At 40.7% G+C, this 21976-nt stretch overlaps 1 protein-coding gene across 1 annotated transcript; it reads right to left on the bottom strand.

Annotated features, from left to right (window-relative positions):
* Nucleotides 1-1120: 1120 nt before the first annotated feature.
* On the bottom strand, nucleotides 1121-21025 carry PECR (peroxisomal trans-2-enoyl-CoA reductase). The gene is made up of 6 exons (XM_032850768.1): nucleotides 20902-21025; nucleotides 18927-19060; nucleotides 17825-17990; nucleotides 13056-13137; nucleotides 2701-2797; nucleotides 1121-1696 (listed from the first exon to the last, which is right to left on the bottom strand). Exons 1-6 carry the CDS (start codon nucleotides 21023-21025, stop codon nucleotides 1526-1528), a joined length of 774 nt encoding a protein of 257 aa, XP_032706659.1. The 3' UTR covers nucleotides 1121-1525.
* Nucleotides 21026-21976: the final 951 nt, after the last annotated feature.

Below are 21976 nucleotides of genomic sequence, written 5' to 3'. Positions count from 1 at the left end.
AATTAAACATATCATGGTATAGCCATAGGCAAGTTGTAGAAAAACACATACAGTAGAATCCCAATCTGTAAAAAGGTTGGTAAATATGGGTCTTTGGGGGTATGCCTAGTAAATTTCTGGAATGAGAGACATCAAAATGCCAATGAAAGCGAGGTTAGAAATTAGAAACCTTCTTCTTTGAAGAGTTTAACGGTTTTGCTTTTACATTTAGCACTTCAATATATGTGAAAATTATTTTGTATGTGATATGAGATAAGAGGCCTAATTTCTTTCTAATTAAACAGCCAATTGCCATAAGACGTATGCTAAATGGTCAATCCTTTCCTCGCAGACTTGAAATGCTACTTTTATCCTATTAAAGTCCTTATACACACATGGGACTGATAAAGGAGGACATTCTGTTCCACTAAATTTATTCTGTTCCAGTGTCAGCACCAGATACCCTAAATAAATATGATATTTATAATACGTTTTGATATTGGGAAGGTCAAATCCCCCGCATTATTCTTTTTCAAAACACTTTTTGGCTGCTTTTGCATTAATATTTCTCTAGATGAACTTTAGAATCAGTGTGTTTAATTCCAAAACTATATTAAATGTATGCATTAGTTTAGGGAAACGTGATATTATTTATTTTTATTATTCATTATTACTATTTTTTAAAATTTTATTTATTTATTTGAGAGAGAAAGAGTGAGAGAGAGCAGGAGAGAGGAGAAGATCAGAGGGAGAAGCAGACTCCCCAAAGAGCTGGGAGTCCGATGCGGGACTCGATCCTGGAAGTCCGGGATCATGACCTGAGCCGAAGGCAGTCGCTCAACCAACTGAGCCACCCAGGCACCTTATTATTTATTATTCTTTTTTATTAAAGTACAGTTGACACTCGGCATTATATTAGTTTCAAGCATATAACATAGTATCTCACAACTCTATGTTATGCTACGCTCAGCAGAAGTGTAGCTACCCTCTGTCATCAAAAAAAAGGGAACCATGATTTTAATAAAATTGATTCTCTCCATCGAGGATTATGACATGCTTCTATTTATTCTTTCTTCCTGTTCTTTAGGAATAAATTTCTTGTTGTTTAGAGCTAAGTTTATACCATGTAGTTCCATTTTTATTATTATTATAGAAACAATATCCTTTTTCCATTGTATTTTAAGACTGATACTGCTGGCCTTTAAGAAAGCTACTGATTTCTATATACTTAAATCTGGTCACCTTCCAGAAACCAAGTATGGAACTTCACATAGTTCTGGAGGTGAAGTACGGAACTTCACCTGACTTGGCTTAGGGTCCCGAATACCAACAAAGGCCATGTGATAAAATAACATAGCTGAAAAGTGCAATGACATAAAACCAGGCTGTTCTTCATTCACACTGCATTCAGTTCTGGATAAAGAGAGCTGTGAGTGTGTAAGGCACAGAGCCAGAAAGTGTAGAGGAAATGGGCTGGTGGTAATAGGACCACTCATCTCTGTCAGCCTCTATCATCTATCAGATTGTGTAAAAAGGACACCAGATGTCACCGTATTACAAAGTATAAAAGAAAGCAATTGGAATCAATGTTAGAAATATACATTACCTCCTCAGGAACTCCAATTCGCTTAGCTGGGATTCTCTTAAAGAACCCTTCAAATAAGTTTTTTCCCAACGGACCATAGTTTTCAACAGCAGTCGGGGAATAAATGACTCCCTATGTTTAAGAATAAAAAAAGAACAAAATGAAGTACATAACACTAAATTTTAAAATCACAAAGACATCAAGGCAGTCATCAACCAACACCAAAACACTGGCTTAATAGAAAAGTCAACATTTCTAATATTAATTTTTCTCAATATCATCAAGGAAGTACAGTTAACCACGATTACAAGTGGATTATATGAATGTTCATTTTGTGAACTCTTCTCCCTGAATAACCAGCAAAGCCCTGTATTTTTCCTGAAAAGATGTGTTCTCTAAAATCACAATTCAATAAATAGATCACAGAGGCACTTAAGTGTGAAAGGCAGATAGAGGAGTCTATTCTGTTTTCTACCAGGCTTCTCTGACTTGTAACAGAAGCCTGGGCTGTGGTTATGTGAGACATGGAAAATACAATGGTTTCATGGGTTTTCATTATGGTAAAACCACAGATAAAATATTGAATCCAATATAAATAAATAAAATTTCAATTGTTTGGGAATTCTTTGATTTGGCTCTTACTAGTTTTCAAGTATGTTCCCGAGACATTTTCTCTTGACTTCAAATCAGTCTTCAACTTGAATTACACCTTAGTTTTTTCTCTCTCTCCTAAAGAAGCATTAATGATACACCAAGAAATAACAACATAATCTGACAAATATTCGTTCTCTAAAGCAGAGGTTCTCAATCTTCATTGTGCGTTTGAATTTCCTAGGTGGCTTTTAAAAATACCAACACCTCAACTCCATAGCAGGGAATCAAGCTTACCTTTCAATATTTTCTAAATGTTTCCTAGATAATTCTAAGACACTGTCAAGACTGAGAATCACTGGCTTCCTTTCACCTGCTTGACAGTCTATTGGTAAATCGAAGCCTAAGTCTCTCCAATTTTACCTATTTTTAAAAGCCTGTGTTTCCTAGTATGCATGCATATGAACAAATACCTCCATCGACAACACAAAGTGAATCAGAAAAGCACAATTAGTCAACAGCGTTCGTATGGAACGTTTACCTACAGGGGCAACACAGTTGATCCTTACTCCACTGCTAGCCCATTCCACAGCCAAGGACTTGGTGAGGTTGTAAACCCCTGCTCTAGCGGCTCCAGAATGCCTTTAAAAGACAAAGCATAACAATTCCAATCAGCTTCCACTGAATGTTTCTCTCGTTAACTCAAGCGACAGGTATGTCAGTGGCCTGTCAGATCCCCACAGATATGTTCTTGTTGAGCTGTTTTTTTGGAGTCTTAGTCTGAATAGTGGGAAAGAACTGGGTCCTTTAACAGTAAAGCCAAAACACGGGTATCTGATAGTCAGTTGAGTGTGACCAGCCCACACAAGATCCTTCAAAAACTCCATGACCATAAGAGAAATATTTTGAAGATCTTTTACTATGTAGAAAAAATAACAGATTGGTTATTTTGGGAGTCACAAGTGTGGTTATCTTTTAAACCAATTTTAGATGACAAGGCATAAGAAATTCATATATTGGGCTAAAAATAGTATCAGTAGACTTTCTAAACACACCCAAATTTAGTAAATTTTAATATATTTTCAGATAGAAAGTTCAAAATAGTTAGGTCTGCATGGATATGTTGTCTGATACACAAGGTACACTGGGGCTTGGAATTTCTAATTATAAGGTCCTCTGACCTTAAAATATCCTTTGACCAAGTATGTCAAATCTGGGGGCATATCCACTTCTCACTAGAAAGGACCTACAGAGCCCAACCTCTTTGGAGAAAACCCATCTCTGTCCCAGTGTTGGCCACAGTAACCGTAGTGGGACTCCAGGCAGAAGACAACCACTTTGTCAGAATTACCCAAGCGATCCCATCACCATCAGGAATGGCCACAACGTCCGTTGCTACTGCATCCAGCAGTCCTGTGTCTATCTACAGGACATGTTCCCTTGACCTGCCTACCCCCGCCCCCATGCTAAGAGCGGCCCAAAAGCAACACTCAGCTGGAAGGATAATGGAAATTTCCAGGCTTCTCTACAACACCAGAAGTAAGAGGCAGGGGCAGGAATAAACATGCTTATGTAGAAATGCAATCAAGCCCTGGGTCTTTTCTGTGAGGGGGACCTAGGGGTGTTTGTCCCCTTGCACTCAGTGCCCTGATCACCAGGGCCACCACATGAGGTCCTGCCTCTCATCATAGGAAAAGCCTCAGCAGTTATGTTGACCCCCTGAAGAAGAAGCAAGTGGCAGACGTTCAGAAGCTGGTGTAACTGCGCAAGAGAGACAGCCACTAGAACTGAGAGACAGGTGGAAAACCAGAGACAGAAGTTACTGAATTTCAGCATCTGAACCAGTTTGTTATACATGAGCAAGAGTCAGATACAGGGCAACAGAATATGCCACTCCAAAATATGACAGTAGGAACTCAGGACTTGCCACCCAAAATACACAGCTTTGATATATTATTTTGAGCTGTAGGCACTTGAAAAATAGCAAATGCAGGGAGAAGCTTTCTCTGAACTCCCCTTATCTGCCTAAATATAGACTGGGTTCCACCCAAAGGAGCTCGATTACCATAAATCCCCTCCCCAAGGGTTTCATCACCCAGGGAAGACTGCCTGTGATCACAGTTGTATAAAGACGAGAAGTTGACATCACACCCAGACACACTCTGTCACAAGCTACCATACCTCCCACCTATTTTTCTAAGGGGCCCACACATCTTTCGTAAAAACCATTGACTCTCCTCTACGAGGCCTCCATCTTTCCTCTCCTGTCTTTACTGAGATAGTGGTTCAGTCTGAGCTCTAAGTCACTCTTGGAAGCTACTCATTTCTCCGTGGGTATCTCCCGCATACATGATTTATAGATATGAATAAAGTTTTTTTTCTTGTTAATTTGTCTCTTATTGCAGGGGTCCTTACTAAGAACTCAGAAGGGTAGAGGGAAAATTCTTTTTCCTCCCCTACACAGTTTGCTCAAGCTTCACAGATGAAGAGAAGGACATTCAGTAGAAACTTAACACAAACATAACAACACGTTGAGATATCATTTCCATACTCAACGATCTACCAGAGAAGGTGACAGAAAACGGTGTGACGTCAGAAGTGAAACTGCTGATGGATGTCAAGGGCATCTGCAACAGGGGAGCCTGAGGCCCATGCTCTCCATCCTTTCCAGTTAAGGAGAGAAGGATGCAGTCTTCCTCCATGGTATTCAGATCTCCTAAAAGTGATACAAGGACTGAAAGAAGTTACTCTGGATCCCAAAACAGCACATCCTAATCTGCTTCTCTCTGAGGATAAACAACAACAACAAACACCAAAACCCAGAAAAAACTTTGACAACTGTGAAGAAAAAAGCAGAGAGTTCATTCAAATCCAGAGCGACTTATAGTTTATCCAGTCCCGTGTTCTGAAAGACTTGATTCTTGTGCGCATTCCTGGGAGGTCCAGGTGGGTGAGATGCCTGAATGGGCCGTGGGGGTTTGTGAAGATTCCCTTTCCAGGAAGAGAAGGTGGTTCCCATTGGAGCAAAACAGATACTGGACAATTCCGCTTCGGAGATGACTATGTCACATTAAGTGCTGCCCTAGTCACTCTTCTTCTAAAGGAAAACCCCAGAGGGACAGACATTTTTTTTGAACCATGAGTTGACTGAGATTATATGTTACCATTTCCATGACAGGTCTCGCAGCTCTTCTTTCAGTGACCAGTTTTCTAAAGTATGAAGGCCTTGTTTCTGTATGAGATAGGATTTAAAATCTCTTATAATCTGTACTGGAACAGATTGTGAGTGATAAACTGTCTTGAAGGTTGTCACAATGCCTCACTGTCCTCCTCTAATTTATAAATAGGAAGCAGAAGGATGCATGACTCTCCATGAATATAGCACCAACCAATTTTTTCAATGTTTCTACAACTTAAATACATAATACCATAGAGTATACACTCTTTTTCAGCAGGTCTCTTTAAATCAGAATAATTATGAATACATAATACCATACAGTATACACTCTTTTTCAGCAGGCCTCTTTAAATCAGAATAATTTTTTAAAAGATGGTGGAGTAGGGAACCCTATTTCAACCGGTCTCCTGAATTGAGCTGGCTATCTACCAGATCATTCTGAACATCCAAGAAAACAGCCTCAGATATAAGAAGATATATCTGGATCTCTACAAACAGCGTATCTGCAGTGGATGGTCTCGAGGTATGAAGTGGGAAGTCGTGATTCTGCAGGCAGATACCTGAAGATAAACGGATGGGGGAAGAAACCTCCATAATCTTGAACCAGGAAGGCAAAAGCCTCCCACACTGGGACCGGGCACAGACTCACAGACTGGTAGCCGCAGGGAAAGGACTTTAGGGCACCCTACCAGACTGAAACCTGGAGCTACAGGGGTACATGTGTGAACTGGAGCACAGCTTGCGGTTTTAGAAGCACAAAGAGCAGAGAGCCCCGCCCCCTGGGAGCGAGGGCTGGGAGTGCTGCTGTGCAGCCTGCGATGCAGGACGCTGCAGTTTTTAGCAGCACAGACAGAAAGACAGTGTTGCCTGGAGAGCTCAGTGAAGAGCAGACTGCAATCTCATTGTTCTGGGACAAAGGTTTGGATATGGTCACTTCTGTTCTGACTCTCAGAAGAGACGCATAAAGCCACCAGAGAACCAAAGCCCCTCTTCCCCCAAACCAGCTTTCACTGAGCCCATCTCCCTCCCCCAACAGGGGGGCAGGGCAACTCTGCCCAAACAGGGTTGCCCCAGTAACAGTGTGGCAGGCCCCGCCCCAAGAAGACAGGCTGGAAGAACAAGAAGTGGACAACCCTAAGTTCCTTAGAAAGCAGGTGCATCTTGCTTGGGTTGTGGCCAATAACTTGTACTCTGTACATTCCCTCAACCACCCTTCAACAGAATGACTAAGAGAAGGAACCCCCAACAAAGGAAAGAATCAGAGAATATGGCCTCTGCCACAGAACTAATAGATAGGGATATAACCAAGATGTCAGAAATAAACTTCAGAGTAACAATTACAAGGTGAACTCTAGACTTGAGAAAAATATTAACAACAATATAGAATCGCTAAGGGCAAAAATGAAATTGAATCAGGCCAAACTTAAAAATGCTATGAATGAAATGCAGTCTAAACTGGATAGTTTGACTGCCGGGGTAAACAAGAAGATTGAATTAGTGAGTTAGAGGATAACATGATAGAAACGAAGGAAACTGAGGCAGGATGGGAAAAACAAGTTAAAGGCTATGGAATCAAACTGAGAGAGATCAGCGATTCAATGAAACATTCCAATATCAGAATTATTGGGATCTCTGAGGGGGTGGAGAGCAAACGAGGGAGCGAGAGAGAGAGAGATCTAGAAGATATCTTTGAGCAAATTGCATCTGAGAACTTCCCTAATCTGAGGAAGGAAATAAGCATTCACGTCCAAAAGGCAGAGAGGACCCAAGATCAATGAGAAGAGTCCAATGCCCCAGCATACAATAGTACAGTTTGCAAATCCTAGATCCAAGGAAACAATCTTGAAAGTGGCAAGGGGGAAGAGATTTCTTATGTACAGAGAGCGGAACATCAGAATAATGTCAGACCTGTCCACAGAGACCTGGCAAGCCAAAAAGGCAAGACATATTAAGGGTACTAAATGAGAAGAACATGAATGCAAGGATATTTTATACAGCAAGGCTGTCATTCAGATTGGATGGACAGACAAAGATGGAGAGAAAATGAGCATCCAAGAAACTGAAAGAATATATGACTACAAAGCCAGCCCTATAAGAAATATTAAGGGGGGGGTTCTATAAAAGGAGAAAAAACCCAACAGTGATATAGAACAGGAATTTAGAGCGGCAATCTAGAGAAAAAAGCTTCACAGGCAACATGACAATAAAATCGTATCTTCCAATAATCACTCTTAACATGAATGGCCTATACGTTCCCATGAAATGGCACAGGGTTGCAGACTGGATAAAAAGACATGACCCATACCTATGCTCTCTACAAGAGACTCATTTTGAACCTAAAGGTGTTTCCAGACTGAAGGTGAAGGGATAGAGAACCATTTTTCATACCACAGACTTCAAAAGAAAGCTGGGGTAGCAATTCCCCTATAAGAAAAATCAGATTTTAAGCTAAAGACTGTAGTTAGAGATACAGAAGGACACTATATCATTCTTAAAGCATCAGTCAACAAGAAGATCTAACAATTGTAAATATTTATGCCCCCAACATGGGAGCAGCCACTACATAAGAGACCTCAACACTCCACTCTCGGCAATAGATCATCTAAGCAGAAAATCAACAAAGAAAGAAGAGCTTTGAATGTCACACTGGACCAGATGGACCTCATAGATATACTACTGGACACTTCATCTTAATATCAGAATACTTATTCTTCTCAAACACACATAGAACTCTCTCCAGAATTAACTACGTACTGGGACACAAATCAGGTATCAACCAATACCAAAGATTGAGATTATTCCCTGCATATTCTCAGACCATAATGCTTTGCAACTGGAAGTCAAACATAAGAAAAAATTTGGAAGAAATTTAAGCACTTGGAAGCTAAAGATCATCCTGCTTAAGAATGTTTACATCAGGGGCGCCTGGGTGACTCAGTGGGTTAAAGCCTCTGCCTTCGGCTCAGGTTGTGATCTCAGGGCCCTGGGATCGAGCCCCACCTCGGGCTCTCTGCTCGCAGGAGCCTGCTTCCCTCTCTCTCTCTCCCTGCCTGCCTCTCTGCCCACTTCTGGTCTTTGTCAAATAAATAAATAAAATCTTTAAAAAAAAAAAAAAAAAAGAATGTTTACATCAACCAGGAAATCAAAGAAGAACATAAACAATTCATGGAAACCAATGAGAATGAAAACACATCGGTACAAAACCTATGGGATACTGCAAAGGTGATCCTAAGGGGGGAATATATAGCCATCCAAGCCTCACTCAAAAAAATAGAAAAGTCCCATATACACAAATTAACTTTACACCTTCAGGAACTGGAAAAGGAACAACAAATAAAGCCTAAGCTGTGCACGAGAAGAGAAGTAATTAAGATTAGAGCAAACATCAATGAATCAGAAACCAGAAATATAGTAGAGCAGATCAACGAAACTAGAAGCTGGTTCCTTGAAAGAATTAATAAGACTGGTAAACCACTGGCCAGACTTATCCAAAAGAAAAGAGAAAGGACCCAAATTAATAAAACCATGAATGAAAGGGGAGAGATCACAACTAACGCCAAGGAAACAGAAACAATTATTAAAAATTATTATCAATGACTATATGCCAATAAATTAAGGAACCTGGAAGAAATGGATGTCTTCCTGGAAACCTATAAAATACCAAGACTGTAATCGGGAGAAAATGACAACCTGAATAGACCCAATAATCAGTAATGACATTGAAGCAGTGATCAAAACACTCCGAAAAAACAAGAGTCCAGGGCCTCATGGAGTCCCTGGAGGATTCTACCATATTCTACACATTCAAAGAAGAAATATACCTATTCTCCTGAAGCTCTTTCAAAAAATACAAACAGAAGGAAAACTTCCAAACTCATTCTGTCGGGCCAGCATTACCTTGATCCCAAAACCAGGCAAAGACCCTATTAAAAGGAGAATTACAGGACAATATTCCTGATGAATATAGATGCCAAAATTCTCAACAAGATCCTACCCATTAGGATCCAACGGTACATTAAAAGGGTTATCCATCATAACCAGGTGGGATTTATCCCTGGGATCCAAGGTGGTTCAACGTTTGCAAATCAGTGTGATAGAACACATTAATAAGAGAAGAGATAAGAACCATATAGTCCTCTCAATTGATGTAGAAAAAGTATTTGACAAAGTACAGCAAATCCTTTCCTGAATAAGACTCTTTAGAGTGTAGAGACAGAAGGAAGATTCCTCAATTTCATAAAAACCATCTATGAAAAGCCCACAGCAAAAATCATTCTTCATGGAGAAAAGCTGACAGCCTTCCCCTTTAGATCATGAACGTGACGAGGATGCCCACTCTCGCCACTATTGTTAAACATAGTACCAGAAGTCCTAGCAACAGCAATTAGAAAACAAAAGGAATGAAAGGTATTCAAATCGGCAAAGAAGAAATCAAATTCCCTCTCTTTGCAGATGACATGATACACTTTATGTGGAAAACCCAAAGACTCCACTCCCAAATTACTAGAACTCATACAGCAATTCAGTAATGTGGCAGGATACAAAATCAATGCACAGAAATCTGTTGCATTTCTATACACCAACAATGAGACCGAAGAGAGAGAATTAGGGAATTAATTCCATTTACAATAGCACCAAAAACCATAAGATACCTTGGAATAAACCTAACCAAAGAGGTGAAGGATCTATACTCGAGGAACTACAGAACACTCACGAAAGGAATCGAAGACACAAAAAGATGGAAAAACATTCCATACTCATGGACTGGAAGAGTAAACATTGTTAAAATGTCTATGCTGCCCAGAGCAATCTATACTTTCAAAGCCATCCTGATCAAAACACCAAGGGCATTTTTCCAAGTCCTGGAACAAACAATCCTAAAATTTGTATGGAACCAAAAAAGACCCTGAACCACCGGGGAAATGTTGAAAAAGAAAAAAAAAAAAAGTGCTGGGGGCATCATGTTGCCTGACTTCAAGCTATATTACAAAGGTGTGATCACCCAGACAGCATGGTACGGGCACAAAAACAGACACATAGATCAATGCAACAGAACAGAGAGCCCAGATATGGACCCGCAACTCTATGGTCAAATAATCTTCAACAAAGAAGGAGAAAATATCCAACGGAAAAAACACAGTCTCTTCAATAAATGGTGTTGAGAAAATTGGACAGCTATATACAGAAGAATGAAACGTGACCATTCTCTTACACCATACACAAAGATAAACTCTAAATGGATGAAAGACCTCAATGTGAGGCAGAAATCTCTCAAAATCCTAGAAGAGAACACAAGCAGTCACCTCTTCGACATCAGCCACAGCTACTTCTTTCGAGACACGTCTCCAAAGGCAAGGGAAACAAAAGCGAAAATGAAAAATGAACTTTTGGGACTTCATCGAGATCAAAATTTCTGCACAGCAAAGGAAACATTCAACTAAACAAAGAAGCAACCCATGGAATGGGAGAAGATATTCACAGATAACACTACAGATAAAGAAAGGGCTGGTATCCTAGATCTATGAAGAACTTCTCAAACTCAACACCCAAAAAACAAATAATCAAGTCAAAAAATGGGCAGAAGACATGAACGGACACTTCTCCAAAGACAAATGAATGGCTAACAGACACAGGAAAAAATGCTCAACGTCATTAGCCATCAGGGAAATTCAAATCAAAACCACATTGAAATATACCTTATACCAGTTAGAATGGCAAAAATTGACAAGGCAAGAAATAACAAATGTTGGAGAGGATGTGGAGAAAGGAAATGAAAGTTGGTGCAGCCACTTGGGAAAACAGTGTGGAGGTTCCTAAAAAGTTAAAAATAGAGCCATCCTATGACCCAACAACTGCACTACTGGGAATCTATCCCCAAAGATACAGACGTGGTGAAAGAAGGGCCACATGCACCCCAATGTTCATGGCAGCAATTATCACAATAGCCAAACTGTAGAAGAAACCAAGATGACCTTCAACAGACGAATGGATAAAGAAGATTATTTATACATACATACAATGGAATATTACTCAGCCATCAGAAAAGATGAATACCCACCATTTGCATTGACATGGATGGAACTGGAGGAAATTATGCTGAGTGAAATAAGTCAAACAGAGGAAGACAATTACCATATGGTTTCACTTATTTGTGGAACATAAGGAATAGCATGGAGGACATTAGGAGAAGGAAGGAAAAAATGAAAGGGGGGATCTCAGAGGGGTAGGCAACCCGTGAGAGACTACGGACTCCAGGAAACAAACTAAGGGTTTTAGAGGGTAGGGGAGCCGGGGGATGGGTTAGCCCAGTGATGGGCATTAAGGAGGGCATGTATTACAATGAGCACTGGGTATTGTACAAAAACAGTAAATGTTATATGAAAACATGGAACACTATAACAAAAACTAATGATGTACTGTATGGTGATTAAGACAACATAATTTTTAAAAAAGGAATAATTATTTTGAGGTTCATCCATGTTGTTGCAGGAGTTAATAGTTCATTACCTCTTATTTCCAACTAGTAGTCTGTTATGCAGATATACCAGAGTGTGTTTAGTCATTCACCCACTGATGGGCATTTGAGTTACAAACTGTCCATGGGAGACATGAGTTGCTTTTTGACCTATCTTTTGCCCTCACAATTATTTATTAGTTAAAATAAAGGGGCAGCTGGGTGGCTCAGTGGGTTAAAGTCTCTGCCTTCGGCTCAGGTCATGGTCTCAGGGTCCTGATCGAGCTCCACATCAGGCTCTCTGCTCAGCGGGGAGCCTGCTTTCTCCTCTCTCTCTGCCTGCCTCTCTGCCTACTTGTGATCTCTGACAAATAAATAAATAAGATCTTTAAAAAATAAAAAAAAAATTTTTTTAAATTTAAAAAAGATCAACAGCTCAGACTAAACTCCCCTGCAAAGATGTAATAGAAAATAGAGCGCCGATGTGGGGCTCAATCCCAGGACCCTGAGATCATGACCTGAGCCGACGGCTGCGGCTTAACCCACTGAGCCACCCAGGCGCCTGAAATGTGTGGTTTTCAAATAGCTTCCTGGCACACTCTTTTTCTCTTAGTCCTATGTGGACGCCCTTTTAGATTATTAAGACTCTACTGAGCCAGGAGGCTAAGTTAGTTCACTGATTGACTTTTTTTTTTTTTAATCTATTTCCAACATAAAAATTTACCAAAATCAGAGTAAGAGTCAAACTTGCCAAACTCCATTACAGAGTAACAATTTAGCAGTTCTGTCTAAAATTGAAGATCTATATTCACAGTATTCAAATCTAAATTATCTAAATATATTTCATTCCCACATGTTAACAGAAAAAATCTCTTCAGACATTGATGACCAGTTTAGCGACATCTGGATTAGAGTCACTGGATAATATAGAGGACAAACAGTTAAATTTGAATTTCAGAGAAACAACAAAATATATTAGCATAAATATGCCCCAAGCAATATTTGGGATAGATAATATAAAATTTAATGGGGCCTCCTGTTTCTACTTTCTTGGTAAATCTGGCAAGCCTAATATGCACAGGAATGTTCTGCAAGTACATTTTTGAAGTTCAAATAAAGGGCAATGTTAAGTATTGAGATTGAAACTCATTACAGGATTCAGGATTGTGACTTATGAAATTTTCTCCACCCCACTCCCCCCATTCAGAGGACAAAACCCAAAGACATAGGAAAAAAAATATGTATATATATATATTAAGTATGCTTACACAAATCCTGGAAATCCGTTTCTAGTAAGGATAATAATATTGACAATAGATCCTCCGTGCTCTTTCATCCAGGAGTTGTAAACTGCAGGAAACAGCCAATGACAATCATATGAAATAGCGTCCTGACTCTCTTCTTACTCACTGTCCCACCATCTTGCTTGCTATTTAAAAATTTTTAATTTCAGGGTACCTGGGTGGTTCAGTGGGTTAAGCCTCTGCCTTTGGCTCAGCCCTGCAGCAGGCTCTCTGCTCAGCAGGGAACCTACTACCCTCTCTCTCTCTGCCTGCCTCTCTGCCTACTTGTGATCTCTCTCCCTGCCAAATAAATAAATAAAATCTTAAAATTTTTTTAAATTTACAGTTCCTTTTTTTAAAAGCCTGACTGAATATAATTTTAATATCATGAAAGTCATCCACTTTATGTGTACAATTTAATGATTTTTGATAAACATACAGTCATGCAACCACCATGACAATCCAGTTTTAGAACATTCCATCACCCCCAAAAACATTGCTTTGTGCCCATCTGCAGCCAAGCCAACCCCACGCAAACCCTCATCTACTTTCCATTTATAGAAATTTGTCTTTTCTGGACATTTCACATAAATGAAATCACACCATAGGTGGTCTTTTGTGTCTGGCTTCTTTTACTTAGAATATTATCTGTAAGGTTCATCCACAGGGTAACGTGTATCAGTAGTTAATTGTTATTGCAGAATCGTATTCCAGTGAATAGACAGGCCTTATTTCATTTGTCTACTCACCAGAGGATGAACATTTGAATTGTTTCCACTGGTGCGTCATGAAGAATACAAACTGTTGGGTGGACATATGTTCTTATTTCTCTTGGGTAGATGCTTGGGAATGGAACGGCTGGGTCATATGGCAACTGTATGTTTAACTTTTTAAGTAACTGCCAAACTATTTTCGGTGTTTGGCAGTTACTTAAACGGTGTCTCCACTATTTTACGCTATTTTCCATTTCTACCAGATATGCACGAGGGTTGCAGTTTCTCCATGCTATTATTGCCTAATTTTTTTTATTATAACCATTCTAGTGGGTATGAAGTGATATTTCACTGAAGTTTTCACCTGATGTCCCGAATGACTAATGGTGCTGACAATCTTCTGATGTACTTATTAGCCATTCATTTATTTTCTTTGGTAAAATATCTATTCAAATATTTTGCTCATTTTTTAATTGGTTTGTTTTCTTAATACTGAATTATAAGAGCTCTTTTTATGTTCTGGATACAAGTCCTTTATCAGATATGTGATTTCCCTCAGTCTGGCTTATCTTTTCATTTTCTTAATGTTGTCTTTTTAAGTGCAAACATATTTAAGCCAAGTTTATCAATTTTTTTTTATTTATACATGGTATTCTAGATGGTGTATGTCAGGACTCTGCCTAAGTCAAGGTCATAAAGATTTTGTGCTTTATTAGTTTCCAAAAGTTACACAATTTTACCAATTGCATTTAGGTCTATGGTCCATTTTGTACTTTTGGTTAACTTTTACTTATGGTATGAGGGAAGGGTCTTCTTACGTGTGATGTCCCGGACCATCTGCTGAAAGACAATCATTTCCCCATAGAAATGCCTTGCCCCCCTTGGCAAAAATCGAAAATATAAGGGATTGATCACAACTATAAGGGTTTATTTCTAGACTTTCAAATTTGTCCAAAATATCTATTCATCTGTCCTTATGCCAGTAGCACATTGTCTTGAAATCAAGAAGTATAAGTCCTTCAACTTTCCTGGTTTGCAAAACTGTTTTGGCTACTCTGAGTCCTTTGCACTTCCACATGTATTTTAGGATCTGCTTGTCATTTTCTGCAAAAGTAATAGGGACTGCGTTGAACCTACATACCAATTTGGGAAGAACTACAACCTTAACCGTATCAAGTCTTCCAATTCATAAATACTGAATGTTTTTCCATTTATTCTGATCCTTCATTTCTGTCAGCAATGTTTTGTCGTTTTTAGATACAAGTCTTATCCTGTTTTTGTTAATTCTTTAGGTATTTTCTTTTCAATTTTGGTGTTTTTTTTTAGGGGGAGAGAGTGGGAGTGGGGTTGGGGGGTAAGGTGGAGGGAGAAGAGAGAATCTTAAGCAGGTTCTACAACCAGCGAAGAACCCTACACAGGACTCAATCTTGTGAGAGCTCATGACCTGAGCTGAAATCAAGAGTCAGATCCTCAACTGATGAAGCCACCAGGTGTCCCTCATTCTTTAAGTATTTTATCCTTTTTTGAAGGCCCATTTGATATTTAGCCATCAACTCTATTCATACAAATCAAGACAACATCAGATGTGTACCCTCAAGACTCACTTCAATAGGAATCTAATTTTTAGAATGTAAAGGCCAGAGAACAAGGAAAGACCCATTCCTATTAAGAGCTTAGACAAAAATAAAAATGGTTTCCCATCATTACTTAAGGCTTTCCAGTTGAGTTCTTCCCAATTCATATTAGATGACAGAAAAAGGAGGTAAAGCCCCCAGAAAAGAAGACATAAAATATGGTATTTTTGGAATCTAAGACAATTCTTTCATATTATTTTGAAGTTGTTGAAACTGGGATATGTTTTACACTTGGTGGCTTCGTAGGATACAAATAACGCTGTTTCTACTTTCTTAGTAGTGTATAAAATGATGGTGCATTTCACCAAAGATACATTGACAGTATCTTTCATTCAATGAAATACATTATTTATTTTTAGACAACATGACTGTGTAGCTAAAACACCTGAAATGCTAATTTCAAACACTGTTAGATAAACTACAAATTACCAGATAAAGCTACAAGATGAACTAGAAAAAGTAGTTCTTCCATAAACCAACAATAATCCAGCTGAAAATAATTGGGAAAAGAACCATTCAAAATAGCAGGCATCGGAGTGCCATCATGGCTCAGTCAGTTAAGCATTTCCCTTCAACTCAGGTTATGATCCCAGGGTCTTAGGAACAAGCTCCGCATCAGGCTCCCTGCTCAGTGGGGAGCCTGCTTCTCCCTCTGCTTGTGCTCCCCCTGCTTGTGCTCTCTTGCTCTCTGTCAAAAAAATAAAATCTTAAAAAAAAAAAAGATGATAAATATAAATAAAATAAAGGATAATAAAATAAATATAATAAAATAAATATAAATATACATTATAGATCTATATAAATATATAAAATAAAATATAAAAAATAAATATAAATAAAATAAAAATAAAAGATAATAAAATCTTTAAAAAAAAAACCTCCCTCTGCTTGTGCTTCCCCTGCTTGTGCTCTCTTGCTCTCTGTCAAAAAAATAAAATCTTTAAAACAAAAGAAGAAAGAAAGAAAGAGGTCATGAATAGCCCGAAAAGTTTGGAAATGAAAATAACTATGTATCAAATATCTAAAAAAAATAAAAATAAAAACTATGTAAAAATAAAGAGATATAAATTTATTTCAATTACCCTACACAGACTTTCTGCTTTTGCTGAAAGAGTACTCTATGTTAGAACTCTGAAATCAGGAGCACCTGGGTGGCTCGTCATTAAGCGTCTGCCTTTGGCTCAGGTCATGATCCCAGGGTCCTGAGATCCAGCTCCACATCAGGCTCCCTGCTCAGTGGGAAGTGTGCTTCTCCCTCTCCCATTCCCCCTGCTTGTGTTCCCTCTCTCTGTGTGTCTTTCTCTGTCAAATAAATAAATAAATAAATAAAGTCTTACAAAAAAGAACTCTGAAATCATCTTTGTGTTTTTCCCCTGACACTTCCAGAGCTGCCATGGGAATATTTCTTTAAGAAATGTGAGGTAGTCTCAGATGCCAATCACAAGTCCAGCTTGTTACATGTGCTTCCCACCAAGGGGCTAGAAATCAGAGGTTCCCATGAAACAGCCAGCCACAACGAATGTAAAGCTTTATACTACTAGTTCGATGAAGTTGAAAGCTGCAAATGTCTGCAAGATTTGGACTTAGAGATGTTAAGAATATAAAGCCTAATCCATATTAGGATGAAGACCCTCTGGGTTGGAATTCTACCTGGTCTGTGGTTTTCATCACGAAAATGTCTTCGATTGTTTTTAACTAAACCCTTGAATTACTCAATGTCAGGAGTTGAATATCATCACCTGTGAAATATGACTTTCAATCCAAAGATCTACATGCATGCTAATTAGTTGTTAGTCAGAAAGGATGTGGACTCTGGCATTCTCCCTGAAGATCTGACCAGTTACAAGAGATTAAACAGATTCATTTCTTTAAAACTAAGTGTGAGAGGGTTTTGTTTTTTTTTTAAATTTCAGGAACAACTTCGTACTATATCTTTGTACAGATTCTTAATAATTTTCTCATGATAAACTCCTAGAAATAAAATTATAAGATCAAACTATACCCATATTTTACAAATATTGCCAAATTACTATCCAGAAAAGCAGCAATTTACATCTCTGTGTCGTATGCAAGCAAATCAGGGCAGTCAGTACTGCAGACATGGAGTTTCTGAGCCCCCAACAATTCTCTTGGAAGATTCTCTATGATCTAGAGGCACCTAGGTGGCTCAGTGGGTTAACCCTCTGCCTTCGGCTTAGGTCATGATCTCAGGGTCCCAGGATGGAGTCTGATCTCGGGCTCCCTGCTCAGGGGTAGCCTGCTTCTCCATTTCCACTCCCCCTGCTTATGTGCGCGCGTGCTCTCTCTCTCTCTCTGACATATAAATAAAATCTTTAAAGAAAAAAAAGATTCTCTATGATCTTTAAATACAGACACCTTGCTTTTTTGGGTTATTGGTCATACTCACCTGCTTTGCACATGTAGAAGGTGCCCGTCAGATTGGTCTCAATCACAGCATGCCATCCCTTTGCACTGATGTTTTCTGCAGGAGACGTGAACTGGCCTCCTCCATTGTTTACCAAAAAATTGATCTTACCGTAAACATCTAAGGTAGATTTGACCAAATTCTCCACCTAAAGAAAAATGTCAAAAGTAAACCGGTGAACAACTTCACTTGCTAGTTGGACTGACAGCTTACTCTGGGAGAAGAACTTGAAGTCTATCGCAGTAAATGGTATCAGTACAGGTAGCCGAAATCCAGTTAAAATTAACACCAAAAAATTACTTAAAAGGGGAGCCTGTCTGGCTCAGTTGGTACAGCATGTGACTCTTGATCTTGGGGTTGTGAGTTTGAGCCCCACGTTGGGTGCACAAATGACTGATCACTTAAAAATAAGATCTTAGGGGCACCTGGGTGGCTCAGTGGGTTAAAGCCACTGCCTTCAGCTCAGGTCATGATCCCAGAATCCTGGGATCGAGCCCCGCATCGGGCTCTCTGCTCAGCCGGGAGCCTGCTTCCTCCTTTCTCTCTCTGCCTGCCTCTCTGCCTACTTGTGATCTCTGTCTGTCAAGTGAATAAATAAAATCGTTAAAAAAAAAAAATAAGATCTTAAAAAAAAATAAAGAAATGACTTAAAGGGCAAAAGGCACAAAAAGTATTCTTGCTGAGACCACATCCTTGCTTAGCTTCCTTAAAGATTGTTTCTTTCCTCTCCTCCCCCAGGCGGTAATACTCAGTATATCATTAGCGAAAGAATCTCTTTTACAGGGTGCCTGGGTGGCTCAGTGGGTTAAGCCTCTGCCTTAGGTTCAGGTCATGATCTCAGGGTCCTGGGATCGAGTCCCGCATAGGGCTCTCTGCTCGGCAGGGAGCCTGCTTCCCCTTTCCCTCTGCCTCCTTGTGATCTCTCTGTGTCCAAAGGAAAAAAAAAATCTCTTTTACAGCCTCTGCTTCTAGTTAACCTCATCTAAGACCCCTACCACAGGAACATCTGAAGCACTAGTTTTAGGAACCACTACTGTAAATAAAATGAATGAATGAATAAAGGATATAGACATATTTGCATTACCTCCTCTTCCTTGCGGATGTTGCATTTTATGGGAGTAACCTGAGCCTGGTTGTTGGAGGGCAGGCTGGCCTTGAGTTCTGTTGCAACAGATTTTAATCTATCAAAGTTACGAGATGCAATGACCACATTACACCCTGAAAAGACAACAGTCAAGAAATAGTAAATATGCTTTCATTGGTAAATATGCTTTCACTGGTTGTCTAAATTAAGAAAAAAAAAAAGTTCAGAAGTTCTTTCACGTGTACCCATTAAAGAATGGTGAATCAGGGGGTGCCTGGGTGGCTCAGTGGGTTAAAGCCTCTGCCTTCGGCTCAGGTCATGATCCCAGGGTCCTGGGATCGAGGCCCTCACTGGGCTCTCTGCTCGGCAAGGAGCCTGCTTCCCCCTCTCTCTATCCGCCTGCCTCTCTGCCTACTTGTGATCTGTCAAATAAATAAATAAAGTCTTTTAAAAAAAAATGGTGAATCAGGACTTCTGCCTCTGGTTAAGATCGAACATCAATAATGGAGTTTTCCCTCCAGACCAATGGAACAAAAAAAAACTGGGCAAAGTATAATGCAGAACGGCTTTCAGTCACAGGACATGGGGTAGCAAGGCACAGAGATCTATCTCAGAGAGTGGAAACAAACAATGTGAGCCCTATGATCATTCCAGCTCGATGCCTGAAGAGCGTTTCCCAGGTACAGCCCAGGGGGGAGGAAGAGGAACCATTCAGATTCCAGGACGAGATAAAGTTGGGAGTCAAGGTAGGCCAAGAAGGCACTGGAGATAGTGTTTCTTTTATCTTTTCTTTTCTTTCTTTTTTTTTTTTTAGATTTTTAAAATTTATTTGACAGACAGATCACAAGTAGGCAGAGAGTCAGGCAGAGAGAGAGGGAGAAGCAGGCTTCCCGCTGAGCAGAGAGCCAGATGCGGGGCTCAATCCCAGGACAGTGGGATCATGACCTGAGCCAAAGGCAGAGGCTTCAACCCACTGAACCACCCAGGCGCCCCGCAAATAGTGTTTCAAACAGGCAAAACCTCATTTGAAAAGCCAATGGGTAAGATACTCAGAAGGGTATGGCCTGAGTGGTGAAGCAAAATTACTCTAGATTAACTAGATTAGAGGCTATTCAGGTCAATACTTAACATATAACAAGTCTCTCTTAAAGTATCAAACTGTTTCCAAAGAATCTAAGAACAGAAATAACTTCTGGGATGCAGTTAACACAGAACAAAAGCTCAAGAATATTTATTTATTCATAAAGATTTTATTTATTTATTTGACAAACAGAGATCACAAGTAGGCAGAGAGGCAGAGAGAGAGAGGGAAGCAAACTTCTGCCCAGCAGAGAGCCTGATGCAGGACTCGAACCCAGGATCCTGAGATCATGACCTGAGCCTTAGGCAGCAGCTTAACCCACTGAGCCACCCAGGCGCCCCAAAGCTCAAGAATATTTAAATGAATATAAAAATAACCAGCATCCAACAAGGTGAAATTAAAATGTTCAGCAGTAATGCAAAGAAGCAGGTAAGTCCAACCCATCATGAGGAGAAAAGTAAGTTAATAAAAACAAAAACATTAATGGCAATGACATTATCATTAAATAATCCAGTGATAAAGAGAAAAATATGAAAAGTCTCCCCGCGTTTCCTCATTCGGTAATCCATAGCACGGGTTCATTCTAAACACATCTATAAAGAATTCCACAGCACGTTTCCACAGGTCTCCTTGTTCCCTACCTCGACCACGTTATCTGTGATTCTAACTCTTCCCTTTAGTTCACAAATAGTGGTTTGTGAACTTCAACGCTTCTGCAGCATTTCTTAGAGAGACTCTTCCCTCCCCCCGCCGCGGTTTCAACGTCGCCTACAGGTACAGCCTGTTGGCTTGGCCAGTCCACGTCTCCTGGCTCCCGAACCCCCTTAGGCCAGTGTGTGTCTCTGCCGACCTCTTGATCTTAAGTAGCCTGACCCAGAGGGCCCGCTCGCGTACCCAGGTGCAGCAGCTCCGTGGCGATGGCCTTTCCGATACCCGTGGCCCCTCCGGTGACGATGGCCAGTTGGTGTTTCAGCAGGCCCGGCGCTAAGCAGCTCCTGCACTCGCCCCAAACGGCCATGTCGGTAGGAAGCCAGACTCCCGAAAGCGCTAAGGTCACTAACCAGTCGGTCTCCGAAGGGCGACGGTATAGGCTCCCTGCCCACGTGACCGCCCGGGCCCCGCCCCGCCCCGCCGCTCCTCCCCCGGCGCCCGGCGCCCCGCCCCGGCGCCCGGCGCCCCTCCCACGGCGCGGCAGGTCCCCATCCTCCCAGCGGACGGCTGCTCCCCGGCGGCGGCTGCCCGACTGGGTCTGGGTCCTCTGCCAGACTTTGTCCGCGGCATGTGTAGGTGAGATCTCTTGTTCGTTGGGTTTGGGTTTTTGGTTTTAAATTTCGGTGCCATTGTGGGGACCGCAGGAAGGGAAGCAGACAAAAAGCGGGCGCGTGCTCCATTTCCAAACATCCTCGGTGCTTTAGCTCTCGTGGTTAATTAAGACAGAATTCTCCAGGGCACCTGGGGAAGGAGAGGCTGCAGTTGTTGTGTGCCTCTGGCTGGGAAGGAAAGGGGCAGGCTTAGCGGAGGGGGAAGAAATCTGCCCTCCAGATCCTTTCCCCCTCTGGAAGGGACGCTGAGCGCTGAGTTGGGTTGTGGGGGTGGGGAGTGGGATGCGGTTGTAGTTATCTACAGAACCAAGATAATAAATGATTTTAAAAATAAACTCGAGCCTACCTCCACCTCATCTCCCTTTTCCCGCCCAGGAATGAAGGGAAGACGCAACCTTTACCCCATTCGAGATCTAATCCATTTCAGCCAGGCTGCAGAAACTGACGAATCCACGGGTGTGTGCTTCCTGCAAGAACGCTGATGTAGGTGTGTGAGATCCTATCGTCGAGTTCATTCCTCAAGCAGGGAAGCAAGCATTCGGAGGATGGGGGGGGGAGGGGCGTGGAATTTCTCATCCGCAGTTTGATGTCCAGTAGCCCAGGGTTATTATTCAGATTCTCCTCCGCATTGTTCATCTAGCTTCCCC

Source organism: Lontra canadensis, unplaced genomic scaffold (assembly GCF_010015895.1).
Source record: "Lontra canadensis isolate GAN:19392208 unplaced genomic scaffold, GSC_riverotter_1.0 scaffold798, whole genome shotgun sequence".
Lineage (NCBI taxonomy): Eukaryota > Metazoa > Chordata > Mammalia > Carnivora > Mustelidae > Lontra > Lontra canadensis.
This window is presented reverse-complemented; position numbering and strand designations above follow the sequence as displayed.

Excerpts from the sequence above, each read along its gene's own strand:
- PECR (XM_032850768.1), bottom strand. The coding sequence starts at position 21,025 with ATGGCCGTTTGGGGCGAGTGCAGGAGCTGCTTAGCGCCGGGCCTGCTG. Across the intron at positions 19,061-20,901 it reads CACGGAGCTGCTGCACCTGG|GGTGTAATGTGGTCATTGCA; the intron begins GTACGCGAGCGG and ends TTGTCTTTTCAG. Across the intron at positions 1,697-2,700 it reads GGATCAACTGTGTTGCCCCT|GGAGTCATTTATTCCCCGAC; the intron begins GTAGGTAAACGT and ends TCTTAAACATAG.